This window comes from Phyllostomus discolor, chromosome 1 (assembly GCF_004126475.2).
Source record: "Phyllostomus discolor isolate MPI-MPIP mPhyDis1 chromosome 1, mPhyDis1.pri.v3, whole genome shotgun sequence".
NCBI classification, from domain to species: Eukaryota; Metazoa; Chordata; class Mammalia; order Chiroptera; family Phyllostomidae; genus Phyllostomus; species Phyllostomus discolor.
In genome coordinates, this window is record NC_040903.2 from 100670193 (window position 1) to 100688063 (window position 17871).

At 34.7% G+C, this 17871-nt stretch overlaps 1 protein-coding gene across 1 annotated transcript; it reads right to left on the reverse strand.

The window, feature by feature from the left end:
* Window positions 1–936: 936 nt before the first annotated feature.
* On the reverse strand, window positions 937–16004 carry LOC114493261 (integrin binding sialoprotein). The gene is made up of 7 exons (XM_028508043.2): window positions 15903–16004; window positions 13471–13538; window positions 13327–13377; window positions 13154–13231; window positions 7948–8007; window positions 2612–2776; window positions 937–2052 (listed from the first exon to the last, which is right to left on the reverse strand). Exons 2-7 carry the CDS (start codon window positions 13522–13524, stop codon window positions 1528–1530), a joined length of 933 nt encoding a protein of 310 aa, XP_028363844.1. The 5' UTR covers window positions 13525–13538; window positions 15903–16004; the 3' UTR covers window positions 937–1527.
* Between the last annotated feature and the right edge of the window lie 1867 nt (window positions 16005–17871).

The following is a 17871-nucleotide window of genomic DNA, read 5'->3' on the forward strand; positions in this document are numbered from 1 at the left end:
GAAAGTGAGGAGATAATGAATTGATGCATGTAATGCTTTACAACTGTTTTATATCAAACTGAAATCACTTTGAGGACAGGATTCTTTGTTTTCATATGTTCAGTATCTCAACATTATCTTGCTCCGTAGTAGATGCATCTTATACATAGTAGATGCATCTTATACATGAATAAATAAAAAGATGAAAAAATATTGTCGTTTTGCTTCTTCCCACTGTCTACTTTCCTTCACAAATCTTATTTGAAATTTGTTTTTAGGGTTATATTAAAGCACAAATTGCAGTTAAGGGTTTGCATATCAGACCTCTTTGTGTTTGTGTGTAGGTGTTTGTGTGTAAGAGTTTTCTACCTTATCCCACTCCCTACTCCAACTAAAACCAAATTAAGTAGGAATAGGTTGCCATATATAACATAGAACATTCAATTAAATTTGAATTTCAGACAAGCAATCATTTAGTATAAGTATGGTCCAAATATTTCACAAAGACCAACCATTGCATGGGTGGACATACTTATATTAAACATCATTTACTATCTGTAATTCAAATTTAAAAAGGCATCCTATATTTTTATTTGTTAAAGCTAGCAACTCTAATAAAGCCCATTCATTCCCCTTGATGTATATGGCAACCCTGACCAAAAGCATGTCAAAATCTTAGATATATTGACTCATCTACAAGATAAATCTAAATTTTAAATCATAGTGGAAATAAGCTTTTTTAAAAGAAAGATTTTATTTATTTATTTTAGAAAAAGAGGTAGGGAGGAAGAGAAAGAGGGTGTCCCACACATTGATCAATTGCCTCTCGCACACCCCCTGCTGGAGACCTGGTGCACAACCCAAGCATATACCTTGACCGGGAATCGAACCTATGGCCTTTCAATTTGTGGGACAATATGCTACCCACTGAAATATACTAGTTATGGTGGAAATAAGCTTTAGCTGAATTGTCCCCTTACTTGTATCACCTTTTTTTCCTCCTAAATCTCTCATTTTTCTTCATATACACATTTGAAGGATTGCATTTTTATTTGTGATGAAACCCATGGATAGAATATACATACAGGTCACATAAAAATACATGAGGATAATAATCAAGCTATACAGTATTGGATGGGTAGCATGATTAAAGAACTACACATTTATGCTATACGGTGTCATTAATGTCAATGAATTTTTTCTTAGAAGCATTCTTGCACAAAAAATGTTTTGGCAGTAATAGAGCAAACATGTTAAAAATATTCATAGAACTACAACTTCAAAATATTTGATCAAACTCTATCTTATGGATTGGTTTATCACTTGATAAATGGCCCTGGTTTACAATAACCTTTCAATAATATACCAGGGAAAAGCAACATGCAGCCCCTTATTTGCAGAAGCAATTACAGAAAATCACTTTGGAACAGTAGCACCATTCCACATTATAACATGCACATGTGTTATATTGCACCTTCCTGAGTTGAGCTTTGAAAGCTGTAGCCCCATGAAACACCAGAGTGAATGAATTCATCCCAGGCTGGGCCTTCACTGGTGGTAGTAGGAGTTTTGACCATCATAGCTATCATAGCTATGCCCTTTATAGTAACCGTACTCATCCTCATAGGCTCGGTAATTGTCCCCTCGAGGTTCCCCATTCTCATTTTCATAGACTTCATATCCATTGTCATATTCATTGGTGCCTGTTTGTTCATACTCCCCGCCATACTCCGTGGTGGTGGTTCCCCCCAGTGGTGGGGGGGTGGTTCCATAGACCTCCTGTGGTGGAGTTGTAGGTTCAAATCCGTCATTATCGTGCTCTCCAGCCACTGTGGTTCCTTCTGCATTGGCATCAGGGACACTTTCTTCTTCCCCTTCTTCTTCTCCATTGTCTCCGCCACTGCTGCCATTGCCATTTTCAGTCTCTGTGCTGTTGGTGCTGGTTCCATTTATGCCTTGCCCGTTTTCATCCACTTCTGCTTCGTTTTCTTCATTTTCATTTTCTTCCTCTTCCTCTTCTTCTTCTTCATCACTTTCATCCTTTTTTGTAGCCTTCTTTCCTACATCGCTAGCCTGTAAAGAAAGATTTGAAAGAATCCAAATGTAGGCATGAAAATAGTGAAATTTAAGGCCATCACTTCATCCAACACAGACAGTACTGACATGTTGTTCTGGATGTAATTCTGAATCAAAGCCAATTTAATTTACAAAAGAATTGGTAGAGCCCTTTAAAATTCAGAATTAGCACTTTTGTCATTAGGTTTTGATGGCAAAAAAATGTACCTGATAAATAAGCCTCTGTGAGAAATGCTTTCTATAGATTTGCTGCTCATGTTCCCTGTCTTGGAATCCTCTTCCCTGAAATGTAATGGCACCTCTTGAGACCTATTATCCATTGCTAAGATGTTTGTCCTTAAACTTCTGTTATAATGTAAAAATCACTGTAATAATGTGGGAAGAGACCTTGCCTGGAAAAAGATCTTCCTTATTTGTAAATTGGAAAACTATGCCTGTTCTTGCCTTTTCAGTGGGTTAGAAAGACAATACAGAATACTGTGTACATAGTGTAAGGATAACTTTAGACTTCAGTAGAAGAATAAAATCAGATTAAACATTTTGGAGGAATTATTACCTTCTTGGGAAGTTGGATTGCAGCTAGACCTGCATTTCCCGTTCCAGGCGTGGTCTCCTCTCCATAGCCAGGTGTCGTAGCAGAAAGGGTGGAGTTCTCGGCCTCGGATTCTTCATCTTCATTTTCATTTGACTCTTCATTGTTTTCTTCTTCATTTGAAGTTTCCTTTTAGAAGTGTCCAGAGCAATCAAAGTTATTTTAGCCAGAAGATTTGTTAGAGTCGTGAAGCACTGTTGGAAAAGAACTTTGTATCCCTCAACCAGCACGTTACCCAATGTTGATAATTCTGCTTCCTCTTATGCCACCTGCACTTCTAACTTCTAATTCAGCTCAAAGCTACCACATCCTATTTACCTCACTATAGTGTGTTTTATATATTTTTACTTTCTATTTAATCAATTCAAAAGTATTTGTGCAATAATTTCAGCATATCTTATTATATGGTATCAGATCATACAGAGCTTAGGCTCTTAAAGTCTATCAATTAAAGTCTTTTTAATTAATTAAAGTAATTTAATTTGTTTCATTAAACTGAAGTTGATTATAATAGTTTAATTTAAATAATTAAAATACCTTATTAATAGCTACTACAATGTGGTAGCAAATTAATTCTTATATTTGCTGACAAATAAGTTGAGAACTTTCTACCTATTTTTTTATTCTTTATAGCAGCCTTGTAAGGTAGAATTATTGCTCTTACTTAAAAAAAAATAGTTCTGCCCTGGCTGGCATAGCTCAGTGGATTGAGCGCGGGCTGGGAACCAAAGTGTCCCAGGTTCGATTCCCAGCCAGGGTACATGCCTGGGTTGCAGGCCATAACCCCCAGCAACCGCACACTGATGTTTCTCTCTCTCTCTCTCTCTATCTCTATCTCCCTCCCTTCCCTCTCTAAAAATAAATAAATAAAATATTTTTAAAAAAATTAAAAAGAAAAATAGTTCTGGCTGGTGTAGCTCAGTGGATTAAGTGTGGGCCTATGAACCAAAGGGTTCCTGATTTGATTCCCAGTCAGGATACATGCCTGGGTTGCTGGCCAGGTCCCCAGTAGGGGGTGTGCAAGAGGCACTGATGTTTCTCTTCCTTTCTTTCTCCCTCCCTTACCCTCTGTCTAAAAGTAAATACATAAAATCTTTTTTTTTAAGATTTTATTTATTTTTTAGAGAGGGAAGGGAGGGAGAAAGAGAGAGAGAGAGAAAAAAACATCAATGTGCAGTTGCTGGGGGCCATGGCCTGCAACCCAGGCATGTGCCCTGGCTGGGAATCGAACCTGGGACACTTTGGTTCACAGCCCGAGCTCAATCCACTGAGCTACACCAGCCAGGGCTCAATACATAAAATCTTTAAAAAAAAAAAGAAATTAAGCTCAGAAAAGCTATAGAACTTGCTTAAGGTCTCATAATAAGTGGTGAAGCTATCTATATCTTTCTAACTCAAAAAGCTGAGCACTTTGAAATGCATCATGAAGTTCTTGATGATGATTAGAATTTATATAAATTGTCCACACTACACCTAGGATATATTTTTCAAAGGGAATTTTAAAAAAAATCAATTCTTTTCAACCAAATTGATAACATGTCTTATTTACTACCAAAGGAAGTAATTATATCTTATTTGCTTCCATGTTTATTAAAAGAAAAAAGATATATCTAATTTAAAATCCACCTGCCAATATGTAAGCCGATTGTGTGCCACAGGCAGTATTCAAAAAATGTCAGGAATTTGACACACAGTCAATTTTTATGTGCACTGAAGATACTAAACACTCTAAGAAATTCTTAACAGGGTATTATGCTATTGTATGAATATGATTTTTAATAATTGCCATTCCTCAAATAATACTTATTGTAATCTTTTAACATTTTAGTCTTTTTCCTTTACTCAATGTTGTTAGGTAATTGTTTGTTAATTGAGTTAACCTCACAAAGTAATTTATAGCTAATAAAAATCAGGGATTCATGTATATAGAATTTATTTACTTTAAATAAGTCCTATAAAATTGAATTCATTTTAATATATTTTTAAAAATATTGTGATGTTAGGTTTACTTCAGGAATCCTATATTTTAAGACTTGAAAAACAAACAAAACTTAGATTTAGCCTGCCTTATTATTAAAACAAATGACTAAAAAAATATGTTGGTTTCAGCAAATTTGTAAATTTCACTGTTTGAATGAACTCTTAGGAATACTACAGTCAACCCCAAAACATTCTCCAAGCTAACTGTGTCAAATATTCCACAAACACTGCACTGTTCATTTATGTTTTTAATGTTTATACTTTAGTTCAATTGACTAAACAATTCAGGGGTGGAGAAGGAAAGATCCTTAGAGTAGGAGAATATACAACTTGAGCCCTGTACCCTCATTTCACAGGTGAAAAGTCCAAGGTCCAATGGAACAAATTATTGTATGAAGTCAAACATGCAGCAATTCATTAGTGGCAGAGTCATGAATATAGGCCCAAGCTCCCTATTTATAGAGGTCTGCATTTTCTTCTACAATACCCTTTCTGTTCCTAGATACTTTACTTGAGCATATCCTGCTGCAATAAATTAAAAAGAAAAATAGGTCAGTCTGTTGTTGATGGCCATTAGGCTTCAAATAGCTTATTGGTTAGAACAATTAGCAATAGTTTGTGCTTTAAAAAGTAATGTTAACCCACTCAAATTCCTAAAATGACTGAGAGAAAAAATGTTGTTGAAAATGTAGAATAACTAGAACCCTCATACCCACAATGGGAGTTTACATTGGTACATCTGCTTTGGAAAGCTGTTTAGCTGCATCTACTTAGGTTGAACCAATGCATAGCCTTTTGACTTAGAAATTTTACTTCTAGGTAAATTAGCTGCTAGAAATGAACACATATGTTTACCAGAAGGAATACTAGAATGTTCCCAGCAGTACTCTTTGTTATAAGCCACACTTGTAAAATACCCAAATGCCCATAAACAGAAAAATAATACATTGTGGTATATTCACATAATAAAATACTAACAATGAGAATAAATTATTTACTACTACAGAACAATACGGGTCAATCTCTGAAATTGAGGGTAGAACAGGCCACACACAAAGGAGTATGTGCTGTGTGATTCTGAATATACATGTAATACACAAAAGGAGGTAAAAACAATCTGTTAGGAATCAAAATAGCTGTTGTCCTTGATGGGGCTTTGTTAATGGAATGGAGACCAAAGCATGTGGGGCTATTTGTTATGAGTGCTGGTTACACTTGTGTGTTCAATTTCTGAAATTTCAATGATCTATATACTTAGGATAATTTGTTATGTGTACTATATTTCAATAAAGGTTTTGTATTTATTGAGGCTGAATAGTTTAGAAGTGGAAAAATATATGTGTACCAAATAGAAAATATGCCTAAGCACCTTCTCATGTGAATATAATTCCTGGGGACTCTGTATTTAACCTGAACTGCCAACAAACTTTTAGGGAATAGTTTTTGTACAATTCTTTAAAATGGAAGACTCCCAGGTTTACTCATCTACTTTTCCATGATCAGTTTTAAGGAATGATCTTTGGAGCATTTATTCCTCTGATGGTTTAAAAGCAACTGACCAAATATTTACTCAGCAATATATATAAATATGAAACTCTGCTACAAAGAGTAAAGCACTGTTCCTCCCTGAAGGGGAAGAAACCTATAGCTCTAAGTTTCCTGGATCATGGGGAGCTCAAAGATAAGTTCTGAAAGGACCAGAAGTGTTCAGAGATTGTTGGGAAAATTTTGAGTGTGTCCAATTTCATCAGAGTCCTAAAGGAGTCCTATTCTTCCTTCATCCCCAATCACCATCGCATCAAGTGAAGAACCATTGCCAAAAGGTATACAATCTATTCGGGAAATCTAGCTGGCAAGGCAACTTTTCAGTCACTGTACATCAAACAGCTGTAGTTAAATGGATTTCCTTAGCTTAGTTCTTGTGTAAGATAGGCAAAATTTTGTGGGATTTAGTGGGTGCTGTTTTCTTGGTACTGGCTTGACATTTTTTTTTTATTTTTAGTTTTATTTTATTGTTGTTCAATTACAGTGGTCTGCATTTTTCCCCCAACACCCCAGCCAAACCTTCCTCCCTTCCTTGCTGCCACCTTCCCCCTTGGTTTTGTCCATGTGTCCTTTATAGTAGTTCCTGAAAACCCTTCTTCCCACTGCCCCCTTTCCCCTCCTCTCTGGCTATTATTAGATTGCTCTTAATTTCAGTGACTCTGGTTATATTTTGTTTGCTTTTTTCTTCTGTTGATTATGTTCCAGTTAAAGGTGAGATCATATGGTATTTGTGTGACATTCTTGTAAGGGCCTTACTGTTTAAGCTATTAGGGTAAATTATTGTATTGAAAATATTAACTTTATAGTTAAAAAATTTAACAAATTATTTGTCACTTTTAAAGTTCCCACACTGTTTTGTTTTCAAGGTAACAGTCATATTTATCTATGATTCATTTGTGACTGACATTGTCCATTTATAAATAGCACCTATGAATACCTAAATTTAGAAAGTTCCAAAACCAGTGGATTGCTATAATTGACAATCCAGGAAAATGTACCTAATTAGTATGTTTCTTTGGGTAAAAGTGTCAGTTATAAACATGGTAGCACAATTTCCAAGATACATAGATGAATTTTAGCCATGAACTATACTGATTTGTAGTACCATATTAGAAGATATTTTACATCTTGAGTATTTGCATTTCTGTAAGAACATGACTTTTGTCATTGGATAAAAAAACAACATATGAAATTCCTATGAAAAAGAAGAGCCCTACTTTGATGGGTCAAGACAGGCAGATGAGTCACAGTAACACTGTAGACTGGAGGATATAAGATTAGCTTTTGTATACTACTCATTTAGTAAATTAAGTATTTTTAAGTTCAGTCCTTATAATAAACATTTCACTGAGTTTAGAACTATTATGTGCTTTTCTTTTACCATGATGTTCTATCCACTAAAATATAAATAATACTTCCTTCCCTTTTTATCAAAGTTCATACTTCCTCCCCTTAAAATGAAGACACTTGGTTTTGTGTACCACTTATGGGTAACTTTAACCTCAAATTGCAATAGTGTTGTGTTTTTTCCCCACATTTTTTAATGGTTGTTCAAGTACAGTTGTCTCCATTGCCCTCCCCCTACAACAGTGTTTTAAACAATGCATTTTAGTTTATTCTAATTTAAATAATATTTTACTCTTCCAAAATAGAAGACTGTGGGCAGTTGGTAAGCTAGAAATGACTGTTTGCTGATTCCCAATACAGTAAACTATTTTCTTATTTGTGTTTTTCCTGCCTGGATCACTATGAAAAATCCTGCAGAAATTTCTTACCTCTTCCTCCTCCTCTTCTGAGCTATCACCGTCTTCATTTTCTTCAGATGAGTCACTGCTCTAAAAACATATAAACATGAATTCATGCACATATGAGTCTATGTATAGATTTACATTTATTTACTTAGAGTAGTTATCATGTTAATATGAAAAAGATTGAGATTGGTCATAAATAAAATGAGGTTAGAGAGAAAAAAGCATTTTACAATGATCAGATATGTATGAGTTCTCCATTTTTTAGCTCCAAAGCATATATACTATCTTGAAATACTTAATATGTAAAAGTTAGAGCAATGGATCACAAAATTGCCTAACCCTGAGAGACCAAGGGGATTATTTAATTAAATTTCTTTATTTTACAGATAAGGTATCTGAAGCCCAAATGGTTGTGACTTCAACCAGTTCAAGGCAAACCATGGGTAGACACAGATCACACTGTTTTTATTTTCTTTATAAAATATGAATAGGTCCACATTTTGCCACTGAGAGCAGCTGCCTTGCCTGGTAAATAGAAGTTGTTGAAACTCTTGGGAGTTCTGGCCAAGGTGGAGGCACAGGTAGAAACCCTTCACTTCCTTGCACAACCAAAAGTAGGATAACAACCAATCTAAAAACAATAAAGAACCAGAAGTGCTAGAAAATCAAACTGCGTGGAAGTCCGACAACCAGGGAATTAAAGAAACAGTCAACCAAACCAACCAGACTGGTGCACTGAGAGAAAAAAATATGGTCCACATCAAACAACAGAGAGAAACTCCAGGGAAAGAGCTAAGTGATGAGGAGATAGCCAACCTATCTGATGTGGAATTCAAAACATTGGTAATCAAGATGCTCACAGAACAGATTGAACTTGGTTGAAAAATGAAAGAACAAATGAAGACTACCCCAAATGAAATAAAGCAAAATATTCAGGGAGCCAACAGTGACAGGAAGGAAACCAGGACTCAGATCAACAGTTGGAACAAAAGGAAGAAATAAACATCCAACTGGAACAAAGTGAAGAAACAAGAATTCAAAAAAAAATGAAGAGAGGCTTAGGAATCTCTGGGCCAACCTGAAACTTTACAATATCCAAACTGTAGGGGTGCCAGAAGGAGAAGAACAAGAGTAAGAAATCAAAAACTTATTTGAACAAATAACGAAGGGAAACTTCCCCAATCTGGCAAAGGAAATAGATTTCCAGGAAGTCCAGGAAGCTCAGAGAGTTTCAGAGTTGGACCCAAAGAGGAACACACCAAAGCACATCATCATTAAGTTACCCAAGATTAAAGACAAGGAGAGAATTTTAAAAGCAGCAAGAGGAAAGGAGAGATTTACCTACAAAGGAGTTCCCATAAGGCTATCAGCTGATTTCTCAAAAGAAACCTTGTTGGCAAGAAGAGGCTGGAAAGAAGTACTTGAATTCATGAAAGGCAAGGACCTACATTCAAGATTACTCTATCCAGCAAAGCTGTCATTTAGAATGGAAGGGCAGATAAAGTGCTTCTCAGATAAGGTCAAGTTAAAGGAATTCATCATCACCAAGCCCTTATTTTATGAAATGTTAGAGGGGCTTATCTAAGAAAAAGGAAATCAAAACTATGAACAGTAAAATGACAACAACCTCATAGCTATCAACAATCAAACCTAAAAGAAAAAAAAGCTAAGCAAACAACAAGAACAGGAACAGAATCACAGAAATGGAGATCACATGGAGGGTTATCATGGGGGAATAGGAAGGGGAGAGAGGGGGAAAAGGTACAAAGAATAAGTAGCATAAATGGTAGGTACAAAATAGACAGGGGGAGGGCAAGAATAGTATGGGAAACAGAGAATTCAAAGAACTTATATCTACAACCCATGGACATGAACTAAGGAGGGGAATGCAGGAGGGTTGGGGAGTGCAGGGCTTAGGGGGAATAAAGGGAGGAAATTGGAAAAACTGTAATAGCATAATCAATAAAATATACCTAAAAAACAAAAATAAATAAAAATGAATAAAATATGAATAAAATGATGACTAGGCTTATTATAAAATGAGTTGTTATTTGGTTTTCTTAAATCTTTTTGACCTAAAAATAATGTCTAAAATTTATACACACATACATATACTTACAGGGATGGGCAAATTTATGTTTACAGTTGTAATATAAATAAATAATAATACAATAATAAACTTTCATGTGCTCACAACCATGCACCTATTTTGCTGACCCCATATATTAAAAATTATATGAGAATAATTATTTAATTTACTAATATAGGAGATTTTAGAGTACCATCTCTCTAAAGAGCTCAATATTGAATGAGAATAAATTGAACCAAGGCACCTGTTATAAAAATATAATTACAAGTATAAGCTAATGAGTTATTTTTTAAAAGAAAATATAAAGCTAAACTTTTGTTTTCAGAGCCTTTAAGACAAGACAAAGTATTTGTCTTTCTCCCAGTTTCAATCCAAATGGGATTTTCCTTCTTTTTCTATAATCACTCTTAATAGAAACAGGTATGCAAATGGATACCCAACTTATGATTCTGTCATTTTCTACCTGGCAAATTTTAACTTTGATTCTGATGACTCAGTTAAGTCTCATAACTTTTAGAAAGTACAGCTGCAGAAGAACCTCTTGGTTAGAGATGAGATTTTAGGAAATAATCATGATCCAGTCCTACTCAGGGCCATCCCTGCTGGGTCATTCTTCAGGTGGCCACACCATCCACCTATGGAAAGGGAATGCTTGTCCCCTTGAGCCAAGAATAACCTTGGGCGGAAAAGAGAATAATTAGACTTGTTCTTCCACTGCCATGACCTTAATGGTTGTGCTTTCCCTAGCCCAGAGAATAAATAAAGAATAACATTATATTAAAACAATTTTTATTTATTAGTTAAATTATATAGAGGATTATATATAGGATGACATATTTATACAGCATATTTTGCCTCAGTGGGAGTGTTTCATCATTTTTTAAGCTTTCTCACACCTAGCTTTCCTTCTCCCCCAACCACATCACTCTTCAATTAATATCTGCAGTGAGAACAGTTTTAAAAGTGCATGTATCGATAAAATATAAGTTTTTAAAGAACAGGGGAAAAGAACTGCATATAAAGCCTCTAAGCCTTGGCTTTTTATTTTCCTTTCATTTATGACTTACTACTAATTTGACACTAAATCCTATGGATTTCCCACAAGTCTTTTATATACATGTTTCTTTCTTTTTACCATGACTCCTTCTAACTTCTATCAGTCCATCTATTCAATCCCCAAATATATGTTCCAGGTATTTTACTGAGAGTGAGGGTCATGGTAGGGGAAGAAGCTGGAGATATGGACAGTTCCCCCAAGAAGCTGCGATAGCTGAGAAGAGTTCAGTAAAAGAAATGAAAGAAAAAGTTCATACCCTCTAAGTGTTCACACACTAATCAGATATCATTTGAATCATAAAAAGCAATTTCATCAATTAAAAATGCTTAAGATGTGACCTTATTTATACTTCTATTTCTATAACCACATAGATAAGCTATGGTAGACTGCTGATAGCTTTGCAATCAATATAACATATTTCATATGAGTTGGTATTTTAGAAATAGTTATATACAAACACAGACTTGTTTAAATAAAACATGAATTTCAAATCCAATACAGCTGAATTCATTTTTGTGTGACAATTGGGGCACTAAATACTTCATAGGCTTAAAAGAATAAAAGAGCTATGAAAATATATAAGTAGACATGAAAGAGGAAAAATCCTGGAAATCAAACTTTGCAAAGTAGAAGAACATATCATAAACATTAGGTGAGACTGTTAGATTGGGAGATATGTCTTGTTGGATTCTTTTTTAAAATAACTGCCTGACTTACAAATTCTTAATTAGTTGAGCTACACCTATCTGCATATAATATGGAAATTTTTTATATTAAATATCTACTAAAAGATCCAAGAACTTTGAGTCTATCAATGAAATATAAAACATCTCCCAATATCATTTCACTATGGACATTTTAATTGGACTGCACACATATATATCTATAAAAATTTCTCAGTGGGACTGTCTTTAAGTACCTGACATTTTAGAGAAGTTGAGGAGCTAGTCAGAAAGGTAAATTTATTATCATTTCCATTTTATTTAAGAAAATGGAGCAAACTTTCAAATGAGCAATGTTTGTTTATGGGCCTGAGGTAAACCAAAAAATGAGAGACAATTCTGAAAATCCACAGCTCTTGTATCATTTGTGCTCACATTTCTTTGGCCACACACATTCCCCATAATTATTATGGTGCTAGAAATACTTTAAAATTATCATTTCCTATCATTGTATGAGTTAGAGATGGGTTAGCCCAACATATGGTAGGATGCTATGCCAAGCCACTGAGCTGAGGCATGGTTTCAAGCATCTTGACTCTTTTAGTGCCTCAGGAGTCCTGGGTCAGATGGTGCGTAATTGGTGCCCTGAACACAAACTGTATAGGAATAAAAATAGTGCAATTCTGGTTTGTTGTATATTTAAAATTAACACCACACCCTCTAGTTTTCAAAGGCTCTCTTCACAGTTAACCCAATATAGAAACTTATTTTTAGTGTTTAGTTATTTTCCTTTTTGTTTTCAAATTTTAAGAATGTTTTGCTTTTCTCATGCATGAATTTCTCTATTTCCTCTGCATTTTTTGAGCTGATGTAATAATTATGCTTCAATGTAAGACATTACTTTTTGCTCTGGTGACCTACACAGGTCAAAGGTTCAAAAAATCTTCAATCATCACCACTGATTATCAAGAATTTCTTTTTAAATGGTCTTTACTGTTTATAAAGTCAATTTTGTTCCTGCCAATTAAAGGACTCTAAAATAATTGGACATAAAACAGTTGTATGACAGTATTGAATCAACTGTAACAAGATGATTAGTGGCCTCACCATTGACTTAATTGTCAGCAACTGGTAAAATTGTCCACTTTTGTCAGTGACTTAGGCAAAAGTACCTGGATTCAATGTGCCAAGGCATTTGCTTTTACATCATTCGAGATTGGGCCCAAAATGATGTTATTCTCTGTGTGTATCTATCTCTGCTTTAAAAGGGAAGATAATTTTTAATACATTAAAAACAAACGTTTTGTAGTAAGTGATCTTTGTGGCTGAATTTCAGTGAGAGTTTAACTTAGTGTTTCATAGTTACATTTGATTTTCTTTCAATTACACTGGATAAAAAGGAAAAATAATGTTTATGCTTACCTGAACGGGAAATCGTTTTAGAGGAGGATAAAAGTAGGCATGCTTATAAAGATAATACCGTGGTCTGTATTTAAAAACCTGCATAAACAAAATAAGTGATATATTCATGTGTAATGAGCAAATACATCAGAATAAGTGTAGTCAGGCTAAAGAAGTATGCTAACATTAATTACCCCATTTTCTTCAGAATTCTCTAATTTGGCTCTTCGGTGAAAATTTTTCATCTGTTTAAAAGAATATTAAATTATTACACATTTTCTCTTTGACATAAAAAAATAAAAATGAAAATAAATGTAGGTTTTTAATGAGGAACTTACTGAAAAAGCACAGGCCATTCCCAAAATGCTGAGCAAAATTAAAGCAGTCTTCATTTTGGTGATTGCTTCTGGAATTAATGAAGTAGTAAAGTTAATAAATATTAAAACTAAAAGTGTAATTTTTTTGCTCATATTAGACAATGAAGTATTTCATTTGTTTTTATTTATTTCCAATTATAGTTTTAAGTAATTAAGACCAAATTTCTGCTTTTTTAAAAAAAACAGTCCTTTTATTTAACTGATAAGAACGCTGACTTTCCCTTGTTTAATACCCTTGAGTTCCATAGTTGGTCTTAACCTGTGTGCTGTGATCTGTCACCAGGGGACAATTCCATCACTGCAAAGGGCTTCAATGCTCGGTGCACTTCACACTGGGACTGGGAGGCCTCCTCATGTCACTGACATAGAAGTACCAGCTAAGTGAAATGAATTGTTACTGTGGCTGCGGGACCTGTTTGTTTTGCTTATAATTAAAAGCTTAGTGAAAGTTGAATACATTTAAATGATTGCTTTTATGCCAATGATCCTACAGGCATTTCCAGCCTCTATGTAGTTTTTGAACTAAAAGGTCATCTGTAAAATGGAGACTAGGTACCATTTTCCTATGAATATCTTAGATATTTTTTTATGTGTGTGAAGTGATCCATAGTATGTGAAATACTATTCTCATAGCATGTTGCACCAACAGTCATGTGTAAGAATGATTCTGTGGGAAGAGTTCATCAGAGTTTTACTTTGAGATACCATGGGTCAGATTTCCTCAAATGAGGTTTTTCCCCAACTCCACTGAAACTTTCCTTCACTGGAATATGTCATGGGATGGATCCAGGGCTCTCTGGGGTCAGGGCAGAATTGGAGATGCAACTCTCAGAGTGAGAATAGCTCCTCAACTGTTTTTAGGGGTTTGTAGCCATGCAAAGATCTCAGTTCACATAGACTCCTCATAAGTAAATGGAGAGAGATAGTGAAGTCCTATCTTAATTTTATTGTATTTGATAAAATCCAATTTAATAGAGGTTTTATAGACAACTGACAGCCTACTAGTACCCACCCGCTTGCACTGGCATACACATTTGGCTGTGAGTGTTTTCTCATAGAGTGACAACTTTGGCTACATTTTGGAAACAACATGTAATGGTAATGGCAATTTCTCCATAAACACACTTGGAAAAGTAATATTTAAAATGTATAAAACCCATGTATATTCTTTACTCTGAAGGTTAATTTCACAGTTTGTCATCGTTTACCAAGAATTATTGCATCTCTACTGAATATCTGACACAAAAACAAACGTTACATAAGGTAAGGCATGAGACCTGGGGAAGCTGTCTTGGGTCCTAAATCACACTCTATTTGTGGCAGAGTGGGTCTTTTAATTTTGATGCCTACATGCTTCCTCACAGTCCTCCTAACTTTAGTAAAAGTTCTTTATGGGCACACTGAGATAAAGAGGCATTGCCCCTGAAAAGGTTCATCTACTTAAGAAGTTTTCCCAGTTCTTTGAGTGCTCTGAATAATACTTTGAATTATGCCACCTATGATTAAGCCCACTCACAAACAAGAAGATTGTTGCTCTTCAGCTTCATGAAAAAGAGTTGGAATATTTATAACACCTTAAAGAGCTAAAAACTTAAATGTGTAGAGCTGTAGAAAGAGTTTTTATTACATAAATTTCTCATATCAAACTATAAAAACAACTAGATGAAAACATAGCAAGTATAATATAAAAAGAACCAAGTGATTCAGGTAGAGAGCAACTGACTGCCTACATAAATCTCATTTTATTTACTTTGTGATTCAGCAAATTCAGAGACCTCTATATTGACTATAATAATCCAGAAAACAGTTTAAATATTCTTGAAAGACAGTTTTGTAGCTCTGATTAAAAAGTTTTTACTGGGGAAAGTATTGTAAGCTACCAATATTTTTTATTTCTCTGGTACTGTATATTTTTACATACTGATTTCAGATCTATAGGATAGCAACTCTTTGAAACTAAATGTATAATGTATTAAAAAGTCATTGTACATAATAAAAATACAGATTAGGCATAATTTATGGAGATATCTGCATACATTGAGGCAGATTTGAAAATACAAAATTGTATTTCACTGAGGATATCTTAAGTGCCCCTGAATGAAGAAATAAACAGTTATCTATGAGATGTGAGATAAAAAGTAGGAAGCATAATATTCTAGCTTATGTTCATAATATTAAGGCTTTATATATATATAGGTCAATAAGCTCAGACTTTTGGAAAGAATCTAAAATCTGAGGTACTAGTTTAATGCTAAACAAGTATTCAGTTATATAGCTGTTCTGTACGGTGTAATAAAATCAACATTTAAATAAAAAATTTAAAGCCAAGTCCAGAAATGGAAAATGTGGAGTGTTTGATTTTAAGAAAATGAAGTTGTCATATTAAATCTTACCCGTTTGCTGTCCTGGAATGAGGAGGCAGGCTCACAGGAGTGAGTGACAGAGATTGAATATTTCCTTTGCTCTCTCACTCACTCATTTACTTGCTCTTGCTGGCTATAAACTCTTCTTTGCCTTCCAACAACCAATCACTGTCATGGTCATGGTGATGTCACAATGTGGATTCTCACCAGAAAACCCCCAAACATCAACACTTTTTCAAGACACAGGCTCAGTTGAATAAACATGAAACAATTCTAGTGCCAAGAAGTTTGCATTGTGGAATTTAATTGAAGGCTTAGATGAAGATGAATAGTTTGAGTTCTGAATATATATAATATACTGGATTTGAATTAAAATACATAAATAGCAAAAGATTTAACCATTCAAAAATGTCATAATTATACAAGAGTTTGCTATACTGAAATAAATAAAACGTCATCAAATACTGCCTTACATTAATAGTTTAGTAAAAAATAAACTAAATAATAAGGGAATGAACAATTAACATTTAATATCAATTATTATACATTTTTTCTGAAGTGTGCCTTCAGTGCCCCAATAGTCAAAATTAATACACTTAAATGTCATTTAAATACATTTAAATGGAAAATGTAGAAGCCAAAGACTTATGTGTATGATCCATGGATATGAACTAAGGTGTGGGAATTTGGGTGGGGTGGGGCTGTGCAAGGCCGAGGGGAATAAAGGGAGGAAATGGGACAACTGCAATAGCATAATCAATAAAATATACATGTATTTTAATATACTTAATTGATTATGCTATTGCAGTTGCCCCATTTTCCCTCTTTATTCCCCTCCACCCTGCACACCCTCTCCCACCTGCATTCTCCCCCTTTCCTTCATGTCCATGGGTCGTAAATATAAGTTCTTTAGCTTCTACATTTCCCATACTATTCTTGCCCTCCCCCTGTCTATTTTGTACCTACCATTTATGCTACTTATTCTTTGTACCTTTTCCCCCTCTCTCCCATTCCTATTCCCCCAATGATAACCCTCCATGTGATCTCCATTTCTGTGGTTCTGTTCCTGTTCTATTTGTTTGCTTAGTTTGTTTTTGTTTTTGTTTTAGGTGAGGTTGCTAATAATTCTGAGTTTGCTGTCATTTTACTGTACATGTTTCTTATCTTCTTTTTCCTAGATAAGCCCCTTTAACATTTCATATAATAAGAGCTTGGTGATGATGAACCCCTTTAACTTGACCTTATGTGAGAAGAACTTTATCTGCCCTTCCATTTTAAATGAAAGCTTTGCTGGATAGAGCAATCTTGGATGTAGGTCCTTGCCTTTCATGACTTCAAATACTTCTTTCCAGCCCCTTCTTGCCTGTAAGGTCTCTTTTGAGAAATCAGCTGACAGTCTGATGGGAACTCCTTTGAGGGTAACTGTTTCCTTTTCTCTTGATGCTTCTAGGATTCTCTCCTTCATTTTAATCTTGACTAATGTAATTATGATATGCCTTGGTGTATTCCTCCTTGAGTCCAGCTTCTCTGGGACTCTCTGAGCTTCCTGAACTTCCTGGAAATCTATTTCCTTTGCCAGAATGGGGAAGTTCTCCTTCATTATTTGTTTAAATAAATTTTCAATTTCTTGATCTTCCTCTTCCCCTTTTGGTAGTCCTATAATTCAGATTTTGGAACGTTTAAAGATTTCCTGGAGGTTCCTAAGCCTCTCCTCATTTTTTAAAATTCTTGTTTCTTCATTCTTTTCTGTTTGGTTATTTCTTTCTTCCTTCTGGTCCACTCCATTGATGTGAGTCCCAGTTTTCTTCCCACCACTATTGTTTCCCTATGCATTTTCTTTCATTTCAATTAGCATAGCCTTCATTTTCTCATCTAATTTGTGACCAAATTCAACCAATTTTGTGAGCATGCTGATCACCCGTGCTTTGAACTGTGCATCTGATAGGTTGGCTATCTCTTGATCACTTAGTTGTATTTGCTGTAGAGCTTTGATCTGTTC

What these genes read in the sequence shown, in the direction of transcription:
- LOC114493261 (XM_028508043.2), bottom strand. Translation starts at nt 13,524, where the DNA reads ATGAAGACTGCTTTAATTTTGCTCAGCATTTTGGGAATGGCCTGTGCT. An exon ending in GAATGGCCTGTGCTTTTTCA is followed by an intron (nt 13,378 to 13,470) that starts GTAAGTTCCTCA and finishes TCTTTTAAACAG; the next exon opens with ATGAAAAATTTTCACCGAAG. An exon ending in CAGAAGAGGAGGAGGAAGAG is followed by an intron (nt 2,777 to 7,947) that starts GTAAGAAATTTC and finishes CACTTCTAAAAG; the next exon opens with GAAACTTCAAATGAAGAAGA.